Source organism: Eulemur rufifrons, chromosome 17 (genome assembly GCF_041146395.1).
Source record: "Eulemur rufifrons isolate Redbay chromosome 17, OSU_ERuf_1, whole genome shotgun sequence".
Classification (NCBI taxonomy): domain Eukaryota; kingdom Metazoa; phylum Chordata; class Mammalia; order Primates; family Lemuridae; genus Eulemur; species Eulemur rufifrons.
The window spans coordinates 707,020-727,370 of NC_090999.1; the positions used below are offsets into that span (position 1 = coordinate 707,020).

A 20,351-nucleotide genomic window follows, 5' to 3' on the forward strand; every position below is an offset into this window, starting at 1 on the left:
AGCGGGCCCGCGGACTGCAGCGCCGAGGGGACGTCGGATTTCCGCGCTCCCGGCCCGAGGTAGGTCGGGGCGCTCCAGGGCCGGGTCGGGCGGGCCTGGCTCAGGGGAGGGTTTGGGCGTCTAAGTGTCTAAAAATAGCCCCCTGGGTGTTTCCCTGGGATTGCCAGGACTGAGGGCCCGAACGTCCAGACGGCAGGGAATGGGGTCGGCGGGGCGGCGGCCGCGGCCTCCCCGCCCTCTGGGGACCCGCAGCCTCTGCTCTGCAGCCGGGACAACACAGCGAGACCCTGTCTCAAAAAAACACAAAAAGAAAACATCGGTTGCCCAGGATGTGGTGGACTGCATCAAGGGCTGAGGCGGAGCGGGGAAGGCTCGGGCCCTGGCGGAGTGGTGATGAGCGCCAAGGTCGCACAGGTCCCTGCTCCAGGCTCAGTGACCCTCTGTGACCAGCCGCGGGGCTCCCGGGCAGCTGGGACTGCGGGCACACGCCACCACGCCTGGCTAAGTTTTTATAGAGACCCAGTGTTGCGCAGTGTCAGCGGAGAGGAAGTCAGACTCTGTAAAATAATTTAAGGAGGTTTACTCTGAGCCAAACTTGAGGACCACGACCCCGAGCCACGCCCAAGAAGCCTTGAGCAAGCTGACTCGCTGTGGCTGGGGGACACTTTGGTTTTCCACATTTCAGGGAGCAGGGATTACAGGTGAAGTCATAAATCAGCACATGGAAGGCTACATTGGTTTGGCCTGAAAAGGTGGGACATCTCAAAGCAGGGGCCTACAGGTCATAGGTGGGTTTAGGGATCAAGGCACGACATCTCAGTGTCGGGGCTTGCGAGTTGTAAGTGGATTTAGGGATTGTTTAGTTGGTAATTGGCTAAAAGAGTCAGGCTTTGCCCAAAGACCAGGAATCAGCAGAAAGCAATACCTGAATTAACTTTAGTGTCTTCTGTCCTTCACGCCATGCTGTGCCGGCATCGGGTTGAGAAGTGAACCCCATCATAAAAACCTGTGTGCTGAGATTTTATCATTTGTAGGTGTGACTCGCCAGGCCCTCGTAGAAAGGGATTTTTGAGCAAAGAAAAAGATAAGAGTTCAGTCCTCACCAGGCCGGTCTCAAAGTCCTGGCCTCAAGCAATCCTCTAGCCTTGGACTCCCAAAGTGCTAGGATTATGGGTGCGGAGCAGACCCAGCCACTGCTGGTGTTTCCATACGTCCCTCCTTCCTCCCTGCTCAGAAGACCCTTTCACTTTGCCTCTCCCTGTAAAAGTGCTGCCCATTCTTCAAAACCTAGCTCATAGGGACCCTGTGTCTAGCGTGAGCTGCATATATACGTACATAGTCTATAACTTTATGCAAGAATAATTATATATTTTTATATTCAACTCTTTTATATTCAACTTTTATATTAATTCAATATTCAGCATTAACAGAGTTCTCCAGAGAAACAGAACCAGTAGAGGGAGGAGAGAGAGAGAGAGATTATAAGGAATTGGTTTAAGAATTCAAATGCTCGTCTCATCCAGAGACACCTCATAGACTCACCCAGAAATAATGTTTAAGCAAATATCTGAGCACCCCCTGGTACAGTCAAGTTGATGTGTAAAATTAACCATCACAGCAGCCGTACATGTAAATGCGTTTACACTGGAGACCTTACCTCGTTGTACCTGTTTTTCAGTTATTTAAGACAGGCCTGCCCCCACTTTCCCCCGCCAGGTTGTGAGTTGCTCTCATCTAAGGTCTTGTGTTTGCTTTCTTTGAATCCCACAGGGCTCAGTGCTGCGCAGCATGTAGACAGAACTGGAAAACTTTCCTTGAATAAAAATAGTGATTCATATGATCCATTTAGATGACGTAATTGTGACATATATTTTATTCCTCTTATGGTTAATGTGTTTGTCCTTTACTTCAAGGTATATCTCTATGAATAACTTAAATGATCCTCCAAATTGGAATATCCAACCTAATTCCAGGGCTGATGGCGGTGATGGAAGCAGATGGAACTATGCCCTACTGGTTCCAATGCTGGGATTGGCGGCTTTTCGTAAGTCGTGGTTTTCCTCACATTTGTGTTTTCTGGGCTGAAAGTGTGGAGCCCTGCTGGGGGAGCAGCAAGGTGTGGGGGCCTGGCTTTGGGATCTGACAGGTACAGCCTAGTTTTATCCCATATAGTGAGTCTTGGGCAAATTCTTAACCTCTCTGAGCCTCAGTTTACCTGTTCATAGGAGGTGGCTAATCATATCTCAACACATTGTGAGGATTAAATAAGACAAAGTATTTAGCAGCATTTTGTGTGGAGTGGATTTCAGTAACTGTTAGCTCCTTGTCAAGGCTTTGCTGCTCTGAAGGGAAGGTCCCTTGCTGGCTTCAGTTGCCCTCATGAGGACAGATGGGGAAAAACCGGCATAAAGAAAACCAGTTTGGGGCCGGGCATGGTGGCTCATGTCTGTCATCCTAGCACATTGGGAGGCCAAGGTGGGAGGATCGCTTGAGGCCAGGAGTTCGAGACCTGGGCAACATAGCGAGACCTTGCCTTCACAAAAAATAAAAAAATTAGCTGGGTGTGGTGGTGCGTCCCTATGGTCCCAGCTACTTGGGAGGCTCAGGTGGGAGAGTTGCTTGAGCCCAGGAGTTTGAGGTTATACCACTGCACTCCAGCCAGAGCAACAGAGTGAGGCCCTGTCTCAAAAAAAAGAAAATCAGTTTTGGATGTATGTTTAATCATTAGGAAATTAGTCTTTGGGAGACTTCATCCAATGAAACCTCTGCTCAACTTGGCCAGAATTTTTCTCAAGTTTGAATTGACTTCACACTGCTTTGGGGACCAGTCACGTGATGAGTTTACTGGTGCTGAGGAATTAGTTTTGCGTTTCTTCACATACCGTGGTTCTAGATTGGCACTGAAGAATATGAGAACTTGAATGGAAGAAAAGGCAAAAACTGCCCTCTATTTGTAGTGAGATTTTATCTCAAATAAATAACTAAAAAGTCTCACTCTGTTGCCCAGGCTGGAGTGTAGTGGCATGATAGTAGCTCACTGCAGCCTCAGACTCCTGGGCTCAAGCGATCCTCCCACCTCAGCCTCCCGAACAGCTGGGACTACAGGTGCACGCCACCACACCAGGCTAATTTTTAAATTTTTTGTAGAGACAAGGTCTCGCTGTGTTGCCCAGGCTGGTCTCGAACTCCTGGCCTCAAGCGATCCTCCTGCCTCAGCCTCCCAAAGTGCTGGGATTACAGGTGTGAACCTCTGTCCCCAGCCTAATTGTAGTGATACTTTTTATATAGTGGCTTCTTATGTGCCTGGATGTCTCGTGTCAACAGGTTTACTATACAGGAAGTGGAGGCTGATCAGAGTAGGTGGTATTTATCATTCAGTGATCTACACAGTCTGATTCTTGGCGGGAGATTGGTGGGTCCAGGTCCATCCCTGAGGGGCGGCCATGGCAGAGCTCACCAGCCTGCAGCCCTGCAGGGCACCACTGGTGGTGCGGGAGGCTGCCGCCTGCGGCTACGGTGACGGTGACGGTGACGACCTTCCACAAGAGCAAGTGGATGGGAGGGCTTAAAATTACTCTCACTGAGGTAATGGTTAATTGGCTTTGAGGCTGGCAGAGGCCCTGAAGGGACCTTCATTTTTCATTTGGTTTTTAGACTCTTCTCTATCTTTTATAGCCTTTCATAATAATTTCACTTTTGAAATTCTTGTCTTTGCTTCTTGGACTTTGGAAACAATGCTTTCTGTCCCTGAGCAGGGTTGAGGAATATTTTTTCTTCTTGCCTTTTCTTTGGTGAGGTAGTGTGAGCAGAGATAGCTTTGCATTCCTATCAGGATCCTCCAAAAATGTTACTACATGTGTCAGAAGTTATTCTGTAGTATATGAGTATTAATCAGCACCCCCTAGTGTAGAAGTAGAGGCAGATAAATGAATTTTTGATAAACACTACTGATTGATTTATTGCTGAGAGGCTGGTTATATCGGAGCCACCCCTCTTTCTAGTCCCCCTCCTTTTGTCCTCCGCCCCACTCCTCCCAGCCTCACCTCTGATCTGCCACACCTCCACCAGGATGATATCAAATCAAACTGTTCTCTTCCCTTTCTCAAAATTCTTTCCTGACTCCCGTGGCTGCAGAGTAAAGGCATGCTCCTCGTCAGAGTCCATAAGGGCTTCTCTCACGTGGCCCTGTGGCTTTTCCAGAGTCATCCCCGGCTTCACCTTGACGTCAGCCCCGTGCCCCTAGCACATCCCACTCCTGGAATCCCTCTGCTCTCGGAATGTGCGTCCTGTTCCTTCTCCTGACGGTGACTTTTCCTACCAGCTCCCACTCAGCTTCCATCCTTGGTTCATTCACCTCTTTTTGAAGCCTTCCTTGACTCCCCCAAAGCTGGGTGAGCCCTTCCCGCCTCTCTCCTCAGCGCCTTTTGGGAACCGCCCACTGGTTGTGACTGCTGCTTTCCTGGTCACTCCTGCCTGTGAGCTCTCTGGCAAAGCGAGAGGGTAGAGATAACCTGCTTTCTGAGTGTGAGTTGTTGACTGAAATAGGACTAGAAGCTATTTTTAGTTGGGGAAGGATGAGTTGGTTTTATGCTTGTGGGATTGAGGAGGGAACCGCACATCCAAATAGAAATGGCTTTCAGGCATATGGGAGGCTGCAGTAGTGGGCTTGTCCCCACAAAGGCGATTCCTGGTGCCCCAGACCTGGGAGAAAGAGTAGAATGGCAGGGACACCACCTGGGGGGTGGCAGCAAGAGAAGGAAGAGAGAGAGCCACTGAAGTTGATGGGAGCCCCAGGGGTTTCAGAAGCGGGTGTGGACAAGGAAGTAAAGAGTGGGTAGATGGCAGGACAGAAGTGAAGGAAAGAACCCACTGCTGGGCCTTGGGCTTTGAGAATTTGCTGAACGGACCTTCAGTTTTCCAGGGACTCACATCTGTGCTGCTTTTAGGATATACGGGCTGAACACATCATCATTTTGAAAAATCAGGACTCAGTGTGTGATCACCCCAACATTTATGAAATCATCGAGCAGTAGTGTCAGTTCAGCACGTGGATGAAAGTGTCACCACACTGTCTGTCTTATTGTTGAAGCACACCGGGCTCTTGCCGTTAATGGCATCGGGAAAGCGTTGGTGACTCCATCCAGAGCCAGCGTGTGGCCAGGGTGCCTGCTGGCCTTGTGGGTCACCCCATCCTGGAGCCACTGGATTTCTCTGTGCGGGGCAGGCTGAGGCCTGGCCACATCTCGGCGTGGGGCAGAGCAGGGTGGTGTCTGCCTGAGCCTCCTGTCCCCTCCCGTGCTTGTCGGACGCCGTGGTCTCCAGTTTTGTAAGGGAGCCGCACTACGTCTTGAGGTTGGACTTCTTAATCCACCTTACTGTCATGCACCCCTGGTAGAACATAAGCCAATGACTCAGACATAAACTGTTTACTAGGCATGACCAGGCAAAGCCAAACACAACTTGTGTAAGAACCCGGCCAACAATATTTGAAGCCTACCCGAATTTTTGAAATTTTGCCAGTGGTGCCTGGGGCGCTTGCTGGGGCCGGAGGAGGCAGGTGGTGGCAGGTTTCAGAGGAAAGGACAGTGGTGGACTCTCCCCACAGTGGAGTATTAGGAGAATGGGAGGGAACTTTCTATCTGCAGCCTTGCCTGGCGTGTCTTTTGGGCGCCCAGCCCTTACCTGATTTTAAAATAGGCATTTTGCCTGTTCTACATTTTCTATATCCATTTATATATTCTATATTTTCCATATGTCCAGGGATGGCCATAGCACATCCATTTCTGTTTGGGTGTGCTGTTGCCACCTCAATTCCACAAGCATAAAACCAAACTCATCCTTCATACACAGTGCTGTCTTCTTGGGACCTCAGAAGTCTTGAGCTTTATTGAAATGCTATCCTTAGCTGCTTTATATTTTCTTTTTTTCGTTTTTAGAGACAGGGTCTCATTCTGTCACCCAGGCTGGAGTGTAGTTGTGTCATGATAGCTCACTGTAACCTCAAACTCCTGGGTTCCACTGATCCTCCTGCCTCAGCCTCCCAAGTAGCTGGCACTGCAGGCATGTGCCACTACACTCAGCTAATTTTATTACTTTTTGTCGAGAGTCTATCTCACCATGTTGCAAGGCTGGTCTCGAACTCCTGGCCTCAAGCAGTCCTCCCACCGTGGCCTCCCAAACTGCTGGGATTACAGGCGTGAGCCACTGTACCTGGCTTGCTTTTTGTTTTCTTTAAGTGAAGATTCTAGAACTTCAGCTCTAACTTTTCATCTTGTGTATTTTTCTCCCCCCATTTATTCGTGTCAGGTTGGATTTGGTCTAGGGAGTCCAAGAAAGAAATAGAAAGAGAGAGAGAGGCATACCGTCGGAGAACTGCTGCTTTCCAGCAGGATCTTGAAGCCAAGTACCATGCCATGATCTCAGAAAATCGGCGTGCTGTTGCTCAGTTGTCTTTGGAACTTGAAAAGGAACAAAACAGAACGACCAGTTACCGAGAAGCCCTCATCTCCCAGGGGCGCAAGTTGGTAGAAGAAAGGAAGCTTCTGGAACAGGAACGGGCCCAGGTGATGCAAGAGAAAAGGCAGTGGCAGCCTTTGAGAACGGCGTATGTGAGCTGCCTGGAAAAGGAGGAAGACTGGCAAAGGAGAGCCAAGCTTTTGCTGAGGGAGTTTGAGGATGCTCTCGTAGAAAGACAGAGCATCTACTGCAGTCTGTTTCTCCCTCGCAGCAAGCGCCTGGCATTGGAGAAGAGCTTACTGGTGCGAGCATCCGTTGACCCAGTTGCTGCCGACCTAGAGATGGTAACTGGTTTAACGGACATATTTAAGCATGATACATATTGTGGTGATGTCTGGAATACCAACAAATGCCAAAATGGGAAACTCATGTGGCTGTACCTCAAATACTGGGAACTAATCGTCGAACTGAAAAAGTTCAAGGGAGTAGAGAAAGCCATACTGGAAAAGTAAGACGAGCGAGGTGAAATGTCTTTTCATGACTCAAGGCCAGCTGTGGTTGTGCATCCGGTGTTTTCTGTCCAGTGCGTCCTGTGTTGTGACCTCCACTCCTGCCACCCTCTCTGAGCAGCAGCAGAGAAAGGCCTCAGAGACTCAAGGTTTCCTCCTCCATCCTCTGCAGCTGTACAGATACAGTTTCCCTGAAGCGTTTTGTTAAGCTACTGGTATTTTATTAAGCAGTATAGTATAATCTCATATTTTAGCTCTAGGGTAAAAATGGGCTTTTTTAAAAGCCAAATACAAGGCCTGGTGAGGTGGCTCACACCTGTAATCCTAGCACTCTGGGAGGCTAAGGTGGGAGGATGGCTTGAGGTCAGGAGTTCAAGACCAGCCTGAGCAACAGCCAGACCCTGTCTCTTCTAAAAATAGAAAAAATTAGCTGGGTGTGGTGGCATGCGCCTGTAATGCCAGCTATTTGGAAGGCTGAGGCAGGAGAGTTATTTGAGCCCAGGAGTTGGAGGTTGCTGTGAGCTATGATGTTGCCACTGCACTCCTGCTGCATAACAGAGCGAGACTCTGTCTCAAAAAAAAGTCAAGTACAGGGTTGATCTTCACCATAAGTAATTTGCTGTCTGTTTTTATCGGTCCCTAAATAAATTGTTTTCTCCTCAAATTATTTTCCTCTCTCCCCAAACTACATTTAGAAGTTGTCAGGTAATGTGTAGAACTCCTAGCAGGCGATAATAGAAAGTAGCAATATATTATCAAGGATTCATGTTTTAAAGATCTCTCTCACTCCACAGACTAGGGGTGGGAGGGGATGCCAAGCGTTTCTTGTATCCAGTTGATCCCTAGTATGTGTTTGGAATTTGGCTATGTCTGTATTCAGTAAGCAGATACTATTTATTAGTGATGATATATAATCAGAAATGCTTACAATTTATAACTAATAACGCCACTTTTTATTTGTGTAATTCTTTACTCTTTACGAAGTGTTTTTACATATATTATCTCAATTTTACCGCAACGTAAAAGGTAGACAGGCATTTATTACAATCTGCTTTTTACACATAGCTAATATGGACTGAGCCTTTATACATGTTCACTCATGTAATCGTCACTCTAGTTACAAAGTAAGTATTGCTATTCTTCTCTGTGTGGGGGGGTCCAAAAGACCACCCCCCAATTCCCCACGAGCTGCTGAGGGATCCCACAGGACTCGGATAGACTCATACAGCTGAGATGTGTTACGAAAGGACACAGCAAAACCAGCAAGGGCAGAAGACGAAGGCAGTGAAGTTGAGGAAACCAGGCACGAGCGTCCCAGAGTCCCTCCAGTGGAGTCACACAGGGCACGCTGAACCCCAAGGACAGGCTGTGACAACACGTGTGGAATATCTGCCAGGGTCGCTCACTGGAGACCCAGCCCCCGGGGCTTTTATTGAGCAGGGTCACACGGCACCGTCTGCCGGGCCCGTACCGACACGCCAGACTCCAGGAGAGCAGGGTTGGTACGAGCCGTGCTGTCGGCACAGTTTGGGCACGCTGAGCCACTGCCCCAAGTCCGTTGACTTGGACTCGGGAACTCTCCCGAGGTCCACGCTCCCAGATGCCAGGCAGGGGCCAGCCTTGTCAACAGGGCTTTGAAAGGACAGCCTCAGGCCTGCTGCGTGAATTCTTCTCCACGCATCTCAGTTTACAGATGTGAGAACTGAAACTGAGGTAGGGAAGGGAACACCTGCCCACGGTCACGCAGGTAGCGCTGTTGGGGCCAGTGTGCGCCCAGACACCGGCTCCAGAGCCGCCAGTAACCTGTGTGCAGTGACGTGACAGTGAGTGGCCAAGCGGGAGGGGGGCAGGGCCGTCCATCCGCTTTCAGATGCCATCAGCCTGCCTCCGTGTTGCCGTATGGGAATGGAACACGCTATTGCGGATGCCAAGCTCGTGGGAGGCTCCCGTGCAGAGAGCTGTGGCGTGTGTTGCCGGCAGAGCCGCGGCCGCCTCGAGAGCGCTGCGCCGAGTACGTTTTACACACGGAGCCTGGTGTGATCTGTGTTCACGTGTTATTTTCAGTCCTCAGGACCATCTTGGGGACCAGGGAGCAGGCTCAGAACAGAAGGAAGTTGCTGAAGGGGACGAGGGCCGCGGCTCTGGGCTCTGCTCTCAGCCCCGTGCCCCGCTCAGGACAGTGTGGTGCTTTCTTCAGTGGCTACTTGTGTTATCTTCCTGCTATGTTGCTGCCACTCGATCTGAGAAAAAATCATTTTTTAGGTAAATCTGGTCTAAAACGTTTCCTCTAGTTACTTGTATTTCCTGGTGCGTCACACCCTTGCCCCAAGCGCTGCAGGTTCTGGCTCCTGGTACTGTACGGATTTGCTGTGTGTCCCCAGACAAACCCCTTGGTGCTTTTTTCTTGCGTTTGTCTTTAAATGAAGAAAACACGATCAGTTATTCTGCAGATGAATTTCAAAGTGAATGATTTTCAGGGTGAGTTTTTAATCTTTATCATGTTTTCTCATGTTCAACGTGTTCTCAGCCTGGCTTCCTTCAACACTGAGATAAGTATGTTCAGATTGCTGAGATCACTTTAGATCCTGGCTCAGTACTACAGGAGTGGCATTGGGGCCTTTTGTGTTTGCATGGCTTGGCCGCCTTCCCTCAGCAAGTTTGAATGTTGAGGTGATGTTATCCTTCTCAAATTGATTAGGGTTGAAATAGTGACACGATGTGGCCATTTGATGACTTCACAGGTGCACTAAAAGATAACTGGATAAAGTGAGATTATAGTGGAGCATTATTTAGCCAAAATGGTTTAAAGTTGCAAAAAAGCATAGGAGCCCAAGTGCTGAGTGGTGTGTGTGCAGAATGTGTAGTATGTCCAGAGTGAAGCATCATTTGTCCTGCTGCTTTCTTGGAGGTCGCCGTAACTGTAAGCCCTTGGGCCAGAGGCAGGGAGGGCCCTCTAGGTTAAGGAGCCTGAGCTCTAGGAGATCCTGGGTGGAGGCGAAGCCAGGTTATGGGAGAAGTCACCGTCACCCTCAACAGCCGTCAAGAGACGACCAGTGCGGTGAGGAAAGGAGCCGTCACTTTGCATTCTTCGTTGGTGACTGATTTGGGGAGATCCAGTTACTGTGTATGCGGTTGCAGTGGCCTAAAGGGAGGGATTTGGGGGATGGTGTTCGGATTCTGCTTTCTGCTTTTGCTCACTTCACACTCTCTCCTGTGGGGCAAAGTCAGAGGGCCGCGCAGTTCCCGGACGTTCCAAACCAGAGAAGCAGGCGGCACTTCTGTGTATCACGCTAGTCAGCTCATGGGTAGATGCGCTTTTTTCCTCCTTTGTCAAAGTTCATAGGTAAAGATATGTAATTATATATTCATATGTGTGTACATGTGTACATATGTGTACAAACTGGAAGATGCACATTGATTTCATGATGGCAAAATAATTCTGCAAAGGTTGCACTAGTGATGGGATGTTCTGACAGGGAAAGTAACCTCACCAGAGAAACCGTGTGTTCTTTAAAATGTTAATAGAAGCCATGTCCAATTAAAGTGTGGAACTCACTATTTCTGTGTTGGACTTTTTAAAAAGTGATTGCTTAATAATGTCCTGAGATCATCTCTTCAAGGAGGAGAGAGAAAAAGCCTTTCTAGTTACTCTCACTTCTTAGTTCCCTTACGTAGAAGCAGATCTGTACGATAAACATACTGAACGTGCAGAGCAGCCGCTTCCTCCTCTAGGTGTCCTGTCCCAGCACGAGGACAGCCCCGCGCCGTATTGGGAAAGGAGCCAGGGTGTCTGGGGAGGCGAGACGCCCTACGCAGGGCCTGACAGGGCAGTTTGCCGCGCAGACAGCTGGCTCCCTTCGTCTGCCTGGAGCCGTGTAACAGCTGAGCTCTGTGGTCGGTGCCACAAGTGCTCCTCTCTCTATGCTAGTTTGACAAAATAATTGCTTTCTCTGTTAATTAGGACTCTGGTTGCAAGCAAGAAAGATCAGCCCAAACTAACTTTGTTAAAAGGGGGATTTAAGGCTATCTCATGGAACCTGAGGGCAAGAATGCAGGACAGACTTCAGGGAACCCAAAATGGCACATAAGCTCTTGTCAGGAACCTGGGCGTGCCTGTCCTCCTCCTATCCCTGCACGCCGGCTTCAGTCTCTCCCCGCACGCCGGCTGCGGTCTCTCCCCGCGCGCCGGCTGCGGTCTCTCCCCGCGCGCCGGCTGCGGTCTCTCCCCGCGCGCCGGCTGCGGTCTCTCCCTGCGCGCCGCCTGTCTGGCCACATCGTGGGGAAATGGCCACAGCCCGCAGCTCCTGCACTTGTGCCTTGTCTGTCCTGCCCCAGTGGTCGGCGAAGTTTGGGAACCACCGGGTTACACGGTGCCGTGGCTGAAGGGGAGGGGACTGTGAGAGTGAGGATTGTGGAGCGTGGCGCTTTTGTTAACCTCGCAGGAAGTCTTGGGAAGAGAAAGCAAAGGTTCCGGTAAGCCAGCCGTTATCAAGGCATCCCTGACGGCTCTGACGGAGGCGCTCATCTGCTGCAGACCCTCTGACGTGGTGAGGGTCTCCCTGCTGGGGGGACAGGACAGGACAGCAGTCTGAATGCAGCTCAGCTGCTCCCAGTCCGGGTCAGCCCGAAGAACTGGCTCCCGCAGCCTAGATGGGATGTTCTGGGGGGGAGCCCCGGTCCGTGGGAGCCCCTGTGCACGCCCCGCCCTGGCCGTTGGAAAGCAGCCGTCCCTTGCCTGGGAGTCCTGCGGAGACCTCGGGCTGTGCCCAGCCCAGGAGGAGGTGCAGGGCCTGGCCTGGGTGTCAAGACCCGAGGGTCCTGGGCGAGGAGCAGTAACAGAAGAAAGGCTGGCTGGGCAGAAAGCGCCACGTCGTCGGGGCCCTCCACGTTAGCTGTTCTGGAGGGACTCGGGGGCTGAGCCCAGGCCTGTGGGGAGGGCTCCCTGCCGCTGGGCAGCGGCTGGTGGGCAGGAGTAGGTGTGGGGCCTCCTGGCAGCGGGGGGTGGGGAGCTGTGGGCGCCAGCCCTGCTCCTGAGGTTTCTGGCACCGTGCTGTACCTCCGAGGTGGCTGGTCCCTGCAGGCCAGGGCAGGCGAAAGGGGGTCTGGCTGGCTGAGGGGGTCTGGACCGGCAGAGGCAGGCAGATGCGGTGACTGTGATAGGTACTGAGCCCAGGGGTCTGTGCGGGGTCTGGGGACAGTGGGGCTCCAGGATGTAATGGGTGACCGCTGCAGAAGCTTTGCTCAACTCAAAGGCGGCGGCGGAAGCCGGGGCAGACGGTGCCCGTGAGCATGCCGTGGCGAGAGCACAGCGGACGCCCCTGCGCGTCGGGTTGGCCAGCAGGCGGCAGTGCTGCGCTCCGTGGCGCCGTGGGAGGCCTACGCAGTGCACGACGGTCCCTTCGCATCCATGCAGTGGCCCCTGGGTCCCGGCATGTCCCAGACAGCAGCTCCAGGTGGTGGGTGGTGGTTCCTATTGTGGCCCTGTTTGAGTCACCCATCTGGCCCTGCAAGACTCAGAGGGCCCACATGGAGGGGAACGTTTGCCGTCCGCGTCTCCCACCTTCGTGCCAGCCAACTCCTGAGGGCTGCCTCTGCCCCAAGCCCAGGTCACGGGTCACTGCAGCGCCCCTAGGCCATTCCCTACGCGCTGGCCGGCCGCTGGGTACCAAGGGTTAACATGACACCTAGGGCCAGGCTTTCATAAGGAAATTCACAGACAGAACCGTGGAAGCCACTCGGCTCCTCAGAGTTAGAATAAAATCATTTAAAACTTTGGCGCTGTGCCCAGGACCTTTCCAAGTGCTTGACGCAGTCACAAAGCCCGGCGAGACCGCCAGCGTGATGCCGCAGAGATGCCGCCCCGGGGGCGGACGGGGAGAAGGCAGAGCACGGTGCGCCGAGGCGACGGTGCCCCTCCCTGCCCACTCGGCCGGCGGCTCCTCCCAGAGACCAGGGCGGAGGTTCCTGCTCTCCTCACAGGCAGCCTCCCTTGCTGGGGACACAGACACACTCCAACGTGCAGACAATACCCAAGGAAACACCCGGGGAGGGGACACACCTGGGGAGGGGACGTGGGGGCTCCTGGGTGGAGGCACATCTGGGGAGGGGGTGACATGGGGACACCTGGGTGGAGGCACACCTGGGGAGGGGACGTGGGGACACCTGGGTGGAGGCACATCTGGGGAGGGGGTGACATGGGGACACCTGGGTGGAGGCACACCTGGGGAGGGGACGTGGGGACACCTGGGTGGAGGCACACCTGGGGAGGGGGTGACACGGGGGCACCTGGGTGGAGGCTCACCTGGGGAGGGGGTGACATGGGGACACCTGGGTGGAGGCACACCTGGGGAGGGGGTGACATGGGGACACCTGGGTGGAGGCACACCTGGGGAGGGGGTGACATGGGGACACCTGGGTGGAGGCACACCTGGGGAGGGGGTGACATGGGGACACCTGGGTGGAGGCACACCTGGGGAGGGGGTGACACGGGGGCACCTGGGTGGAGGCACACCTGGGGAGGGGGTGACATGGGGACACCTGGGTGGAGGCACACCTGGGGAGGGGGTGACATGGGGACACCTGGGTGGAGGCTCACCTGGATGGGCTTGGCATGGGGTGGCACTACATGGTGCAGGTGTGAATACACACCGTCGTTCACACCCTGGGCAGTGGTCAGGGTTCACACCTGAGGAGAGTTTGACCACACCGAGCGCTCACCTCTGTCTTGAGAGTTTTACTTTTGGACTTAGATCCTGTCTGAAATTCTGAGTTGCCCTGAAATAAGCACTGCACCGGGGTGGGCCACGCTCGGCCTTGCCCCGCGTTAGTCCTGCGTGCGCAGCCCTGTCTGCACAAAGCCAGTCTGGGTGGGAACCACGTCCAGATGGGTCTTCCTCAGGTGCTTACTGTCTCTACCTGCCAACTGTTGCCAGGCCGAGACCCTGCCGTGCTGACACTGAGGTCACCTCGTGTCACACCTAGGAGACGGCGTCCCCCCTCCGGCTCCGACAGTCTCGCCTCTGGTTTTCGCTGAGAAGTGATTTTGACGGTGGGGGGTGCTGGCCCCGCGCTGAGCCAGGACGGATGCCCTGGGCCCGCAGGCCGCAGTGCAGGCCTCTCCTTAGCGCGCCCTGAGGGCCTACTCCGCTTGTCTGAGCGCCCTGGAAAAGTTCTCTAGGGCAGTTCTGAAAGCTTGCAGCAGGAACCCGCCCAGCTCATTGCTTGTTTCTTGAATGTCCGGGTCGAAACTCCCAAAGAGGGGCGTGGAGACCTGGATGTCCCCGCGGTCGGCCCGAAGCAGCAAGGCCCGCAGCTCCTGGGCGACTGCGTCGTATTTCTGCTGGTCAAACTTGGACATGGCCAGCTCGTCCTGGGGGTAGGGGGCCCCCTCGGGGTAGCAGTCCCTGGGCACTGGGAACTCGACGCACCGCAGCTCGGGGAGCTCGCAGAGGGCAGCGAAGAGGCGCCGGAGGGCCCGGGCCGACAGCGGGTTCCCGAGGAACTTGAGCTCCCGCAGCCGGTGGCAGGGGCTGAGCCCCAGGACCAGCACGCTGACGTGGCTGTCTGTGAAGCCACAGTCCTCCAGGGTCAAGACCCTCAGAGTCTGCGCAGCCCGGCCGAGCAGCCTGAAGAAGGTCGCGGGGTACAGGTCGGCCAGGTGGTGCCCGCTCAGGTCCAGCACCTCCAGGTGGGCGGCGTGGACACAGTCTGCCAGGAAGGCCATGTCTGCGTGGTTGAGGGCGCAGTTGGCCAGGTCCAGTGCTCGCAGTGGGGTCCTCAGGGGGCTGCAGGGCAGGGCGGGAGAGAGCACGGGTGAGAGGATTTGAGTGAATGTGAACAATCCATTTGTCTGTCGGTGGGGGGGGGGGTCGACAATCCAGCCTGCCGCCTGGTTTCCTCCCGCCTGTGAGCTAAGAGTGGGTTTTATATTTATAAATAGCCGAAAAAATCTAAACAAGAATAGTTTGTGAAACATGACAGTTACATGAAATTCAAACACCGGTGTCTGTGACCAGTGTCACTGAGGCTGGCTTTGTACCGTGTGTGCGTAGAAAGCTCGGTGCAGGGGCCGTGAGTCAGCAGGAAGTGCGAGGACACCGTGTGGCTTCGAGGGGGACAGGGCACGGTTTCAGAGCTGGGAGGGGCTGTGCATCTCGTCCAGCCTTAGACCCACCTGGGGGCCTGAAGATCCCCGACTGGCCCCACATACCGATTTGGCTGGCGGGGGGCGGGGGGGGGGTGGAGGTCTCTCGGGAAGGGCTCGAGGTCAGCATTCACAGCAGGGCTTGGGGAGTGCACACTCTCGGCCCACCCTGCCCTCTGGGGACCTCAGCCTGTCCCCGCTGAGCGAGGTGGGGGGACGACTGGGCTCCCAAGCTCTGTGACGCCCTGCCCGAGGCTGCCCCCACTCTGTCCCTCCCTGGCTAGGGCCCTCTCTGCCCTCCTCGGGCTCTCCTGCCCCTCCAGGCCTGCAGGTGCCGATGACAGTCCCAGCAGCCTGGGCCAAAGGCACCCAGGCATTCGGATTTCTGGCCTGAAACGACGTTTGTTGTTTTGAGCCTCTGCAGTTGGGGTGTCTTGTTACTCAACGATAGGGAACAGTACACTTGGCTGCTCGCGCCCTGTGTACCTGCCGACTGGCATATTCTTTCGCTAACTAACTAAAACCGTGTCCCTGGAGTTCTCTCCTGTCCCAAGTTACCCACAAACCCACCCGCTTCTCTCCCGGGGGCTCTGACTCAGGGCCACCCCGCCCGGAGGTGCAAGTCCTCTCCGCATGGTGCAAGAGCAGCGCAGGGGAGGGGCATGTGAGGCCTTGTAAGTGACCTGTCCCCACGTCCCTTGGGCGCCGTCAGCCTGCCCCTGTGGGGGCCCTGGGCTTGGCCATGCCCTCAGGGCCGTCCCCGAGACTCACCCCAGCAGCTTCGGGACCTTCCCGGTCAGCCTGGAGAAGGCCACACCCAGCTCGGTGAGCTGGCTCATCTGGCCGAGCTCCCCGGCGATGGCGGCGAGAAGGGCGTCCTCAGCATCGGGGCTCAGGGCACAGGCGGGAGGCGTGTCGAAGGCCTTGGTGGGCAGGGTGAGTGAGGCCAGCTGGGGCAGGCCCACCCGCAGCAGGTCCCGCACGTGGCCAGCGTGCAGCCGGACGTTGTGCACCACGGCCAGCGTGCGCAGCGAGCCCGGCCCAGCCAGGCGCAGCAGCTGCAGGAGCTGGCGGGGGCTCAGGCTGTCCGCGCGGAGCGAGGCGCAGTGCACCTGCAGAGGGGCCTGGCCCGCCGGCCTCAGGGCCTGTGCCACCACCTCGAAGTTGCCCTCGGTGACGAAGAGGTCGGCGAGGACCTGGACGGGGCGCCCGGCCCCGAGGGGCTCCGCCTGCAGCGCACAGCAGGTGTTGGCCAGCAGCCGGGTGCGGCCCCACTTGCCCAGCGCCCTCCCGCACGGGCACCGCTGCACCTGCACGTCCCGGATGCCGGTGAGGTCGGCCACCCGCAGCCGCCGGTGCCGCCCGCCCTGCAGCGCGTGGTCCGCCAGGCCCCGCACGCAGGCCTCCAGGCAGGCCCTGCAGGCCCGGTCACGCAGGTCCTCGGGGTGGTCGCCGCTCGGCCCCAGCAGCGCGCCCAGCGGGAACTCCTCCGCGGGCCAGCGCCCCAGCACGGCGCGCACCACCTCCACCTGCTCCAGCAGGTAGCTGGCTTTGAACAGCAGGGGGTAGAGGTTGTGGGCCATACCGTCCAGGCTCTGCAGGGCCAGCTGCGGGTGGGACACCAGGGCCCCGGCAGCCATGAAGCGGAGCGACCTCATCGTGCCGGCAGCCCAGGGCAGGCCGGGGCTTTTCCCGAGGCGTGTGCCCTTCATGCCTGTTTTTAGCCTCAGCAGCTGTGGGCGGCTCACCACCGGGCAGAAAGTGGCTGGCCGCCCTGGTGGTCATCTGACTGCTATTTTTGTCCTGGACGTCTGTTTGACCCTGACTGTGGTGTCTGGCCTCGGGACGCCCACGGCAGGGCTGGGCAGAGAGCCCCGAGCCGGCACTGCAGGAAGCCAGTGGTGGTGGGCGTCAGCCAGGGAGGCCAGTGGGCGAGGCCCGCAGGTGGTCCGACCTCCATCCGCCCCTGCCGGGGCCCTGCGCCCGGCCCACAGCAGAGCAGAGGATGCAGTCAGGGCCCTGGGCCACATGTCCGTGGTGGCCTTTGGGGGCTGCTCCCTCCCTTGGCCTCATGTCTGGGAGTGAGTCATCGGGCCAGGGGTGGGGAGGGTGCCTTGCACAACTGTTTCCTGGTTTCAGGAAGAGACAGACAGTGCCAGCCCCGAGGGGTGCCGGAGCTGCTCTGTCCCTGCTCTGTGACTTTATTTCCCTCACTGTTCTAGGGCAGGCGGGAGGGGCAGAGCCTCCTGAGCCTCAGCGTCCTCGTCCGCAATCCCTGGACGCACCTGCAGGTGGTGCCGTGGGTGAACGGGGCGTCCCTGAGGGGCTGGGGCACCTCAGGGTTCACTCCAGCGCTGCGGGGTGCGGGGCAGCTACTGGACCCCCGGGATCCCCTCTCCCAGCGTTGCTGCCATTTGGGTCAGGGCCAGCACACCTAGCTCACAGGGCACCGGGAGGGTCGCAGGTCTGGGAAGGTCTTGGCCATGAGAGACACACAGAGAGAGACAGAGAGAGACAAACACAGAGAGAAAGAGAAAGAGAGACAGAGATACAGACAGAGACAGAGACAGAAACAGAGAAAGAAACAGAGAGACAGAGAAAGAGAGACAGAGATACAGAAAGAGACAGAAACAGAGAGAGAAACAGAGACAGACAGAGAAAGGGAGACAGAGATAGAGGCAGAGAAAGAGAGACAGAGAGACAGGCAGAGACAAAGAGAGACAGAAAGAGACAGAGAAAGGGAGAAACAGAGAGAGAAGCAGAGAAACAGAGACAGAGACATAGAGAGACACAGACAGAGAGACAAAGAGACACCGACGGGCAGAGACAGACAGTGGGGGCAGGCTGGGGTGAGCCCGGATGGTTTTCTGTCTGTGAGGCCCACCTGGCCCCACCTGGCCCCACCGTCTGGCCCTCCCAGGTCTGTCCCCTCTCAGCCTTAGCAGCACCTCTCCCAGGGAGGCCATCGGTGGGGACAGGATGTGCTCCATGGGGACGCTGCCAGGAGGTGCTGGGACTTGGCCCCAACATTGCCCTGCAGCCTCAGCCCCCCGGGCCATCCAACTCCTGGGCTCAAGGGATCCTCCTGCCGCAGCCTCCCGAGGAGCTGGGACGACACGTGTGAGCCACCCTGCTGGGCCAAGGGTGTTTTTACAATCCAGAGTTTATTCAAATTTCACCAGTTTTACACCCACTTCTTTTTTAAAAAATTATTTTTGTTTTTGTTGATATATAATAGATGTAAATATTTGCAGAGTCCATGTGGTAATTTATGACATCCATATAATTTGTAGAGATCAAATATGTGTAACGACCTCTGCTTACGGCACTTCAGGGAAGGGGCACCGTCCCACACAGGAGCACAGGCCGTCTGAAAGGGGGGCCCTGCACACACCCCGTACACTCCTCACACCTGCATACACACCCGCACACACCTACACCCCTGTACAACCCATCTGCACACACCTGCACACACCACACACCTGTACACCCACCTGCATACACCCCATACACACCCGCACACACCTACACACCTGTAAACCCACCTCCACACCCCCCACCTGCATACAGCCCATACACACTTGTATGCACTCCACACCCCCCACACCTGCACACCCCCCACACACCCCCCACACCTCCACACCTGCACACCCCCACACCTGCACACCCCCCACACACCCCCCACACCTCCACACCTGCACACCCCCACACCTGCACACCCCCCCACACACCCGCACACACCCCACACCTGCACACCCCCCCACACACCCGCACACACCCCACACCTGCACACCCCCCCACACACCCGCACACACCCCACACCTGCACACCCCCCCACACACCCGCACACACCCCACACCTGCACACCCCACACCTGCACACCCCCCCACACACCCGCACACACCCTTTACCCCTTTGTGCTGCTATGACAAAATACCTGAGACTGGGTACTTTAAACAACAGAAATTTATTTCTTGGCATCTGGACGTCCCAGCGCAAGGCCGCAGGCTTGGTGCCTGGCGAGCCCTGGGCTCTGCTCCCAGATGGCGGCTGCCACCGCGTCCTCACAGGACACAGCAGAAGGGCAGAGCGAATGCCGGGTGAAGCCTCCTTTATGAGCCCTAATCCCTCCCTCCCGGCCACCACCTTGTGAGGGCCCCTCCTGCTGCTGGCATGCTGGCCATGACGCTGCCACGCCTCAACTTTGCAGGACACACAAACCACAGCACACCCACCCGCCAGCTGACGGGGGTCCTGCCTCCCCCTTCTCGCCAGGGTCCCGTCATCAGGCCCTGCCCACGTGACAGCCGGGGCCAGCGTGCCGTGGCCAGGCCAGAGCGCAGAGGGCCGGCCCGCAGCTGCCCCCAGGCTGCGCCAGGAGGGACGCCAGAGCCACGGCTGCATCTGCCGGGCCTCCGTGGGGAGCTCTGTGTCCTGTGGGAGATGCAGGCGCGGCCCCTCCTCCGGCCTCCACATGAGGGCTGCCACAACAGCGGCCACCCTGCAACCACGAGGGCAGCCAGGGCCCCAGAGACGCTGGGCTCAGGGAGGCCCCATCCCACCCCCAGCAGCCCTGAGCCCCTGTGGCTCGAGAGGGCCCTGAGCTGTCGGCAAGGTCAGCGAGCGGCGGGTCACCCCGTCCTGGAGAGCTCTGCCCTGTCCCCAGCGCCTTCGAACCTGCAGGGCCACAGCTGGCCGGGGTAGCCACCAACTGCGGGAGCTCAGCCGGGCTTCTGGGGGCCCCTGGCCCTACAAACGTCCCCATCCCCCTCTCGGTCCCACAGGACACGGGCAGACCCTCGCTTGAGGCACGTTCCCTGAGCACTGCGGTCTGGTGCGCGGCAGCTCTGCCCACAGTGGCAGCCGGGGCTGCGTGGTGCCAGCGGCTGGGGACTGCCCAGTGCCCCGGGGACCCCTGCCGGGCGAGGCCCAGGCCCAAAGGCCAGACCACTGGGGGGTGGGGTGGCTGCCCCCAACAAACCCGGGCAGGTAACCGCCAAACCCCGCTAGGCCCAGAGTCAGAGGGGACAGGAGCCCGAAGGGACGGCCACCCTGACTGCCCAGCGCTGACCACGTGCTGCACCCACGGCTGCGGTTCTGACGGGCGTGGGGGGCCGTGGCCTCGGGGAGCGTCGTCTCCCAGGCTGTTCCGGATGGCACCCCCTGTGCCACCCCCGTGCCACCCCGTGAAGGCTCCGCGTCCCGGCCCACGGGCAGCTGCTGCGAGCGGCTGGAACAGCGCA

The 20,351-nt window shown here is 56.6% G+C and overlaps 2 protein-coding genes across 2 annotated transcripts; one reads left to right on the top strand and one right to left on the bottom strand.

Annotated features, from left to right (window-relative positions):
- Positions 1-16: 16 nt before the first annotated feature.
- Positions 17-10,503, top strand: CCDC127 (coiled-coil domain containing 127). The gene is made up of 3 exons (XM_069491887.1): positions 17-59; positions 1,914-2,044; positions 6,307-10,503. The coding sequence occupies exons 2-3, from the start codon at positions 1,924-1,926 to the stop codon at positions 6,966-6,968; spliced, it is 783 nt and encodes a 260-aa protein (XP_069347988.1). The 5' UTR covers positions 17-59; positions 1,914-1,923; the 3' UTR covers positions 6,969-10,503.
- Positions 10,504-13,839: 3,336 nt separating this feature from the next.
- On the bottom strand, positions 13,840-16,967 carry LRRC14B (leucine rich repeat containing 14B). Its single transcript, XM_069492490.1, has 2 exons — positions 15,880-16,967; positions 13,840-14,749 (listed from the first exon to the last, which is right to left on the bottom strand). The coding sequence occupies exons 1-2, from the start codon at positions 16,818-16,820 to the stop codon at positions 14,104-14,106; spliced, it is 1,587 nt and encodes a 528-aa protein (XP_069348591.1). The 5' UTR covers positions 16,821-16,967; the 3' UTR covers positions 13,840-14,103.
- Between the last annotated feature and the right edge of the window lie 3,384 nt (positions 16,968-20,351).

Excerpts from the sequence above, each read along its gene's own strand:
- CCDC127 (XM_069491887.1), top strand. The coding sequence starts at position 1,924 with ATGAATAACTTAAATGATCCTCCAAATTGGAATATCCAACCTAATTCC. Across the intron at positions 2,045-6,306 it reads GCTGGGATTGGCGGCTTTTC|GTTGGATTTGGTCTAGGGAG; the intron begins GTAAGTCGTGGT and ends TATTCGTGTCAG.
- LRRC14B (XM_069492490.1), bottom strand. The coding sequence starts at position 16,820 with ATGAAGGGCACACGCCTCGGGAAAAGCCCCGGCCTGCCCTGGGCTGCC. Across the intron at positions 14,750-15,879 it reads AAGGTCCCGAAGCTGCTGGG|CCCCCTGAGGACCCCACTGC; the intron begins GTGAGTCTCGGG and ends CCTGCCCTGCAG.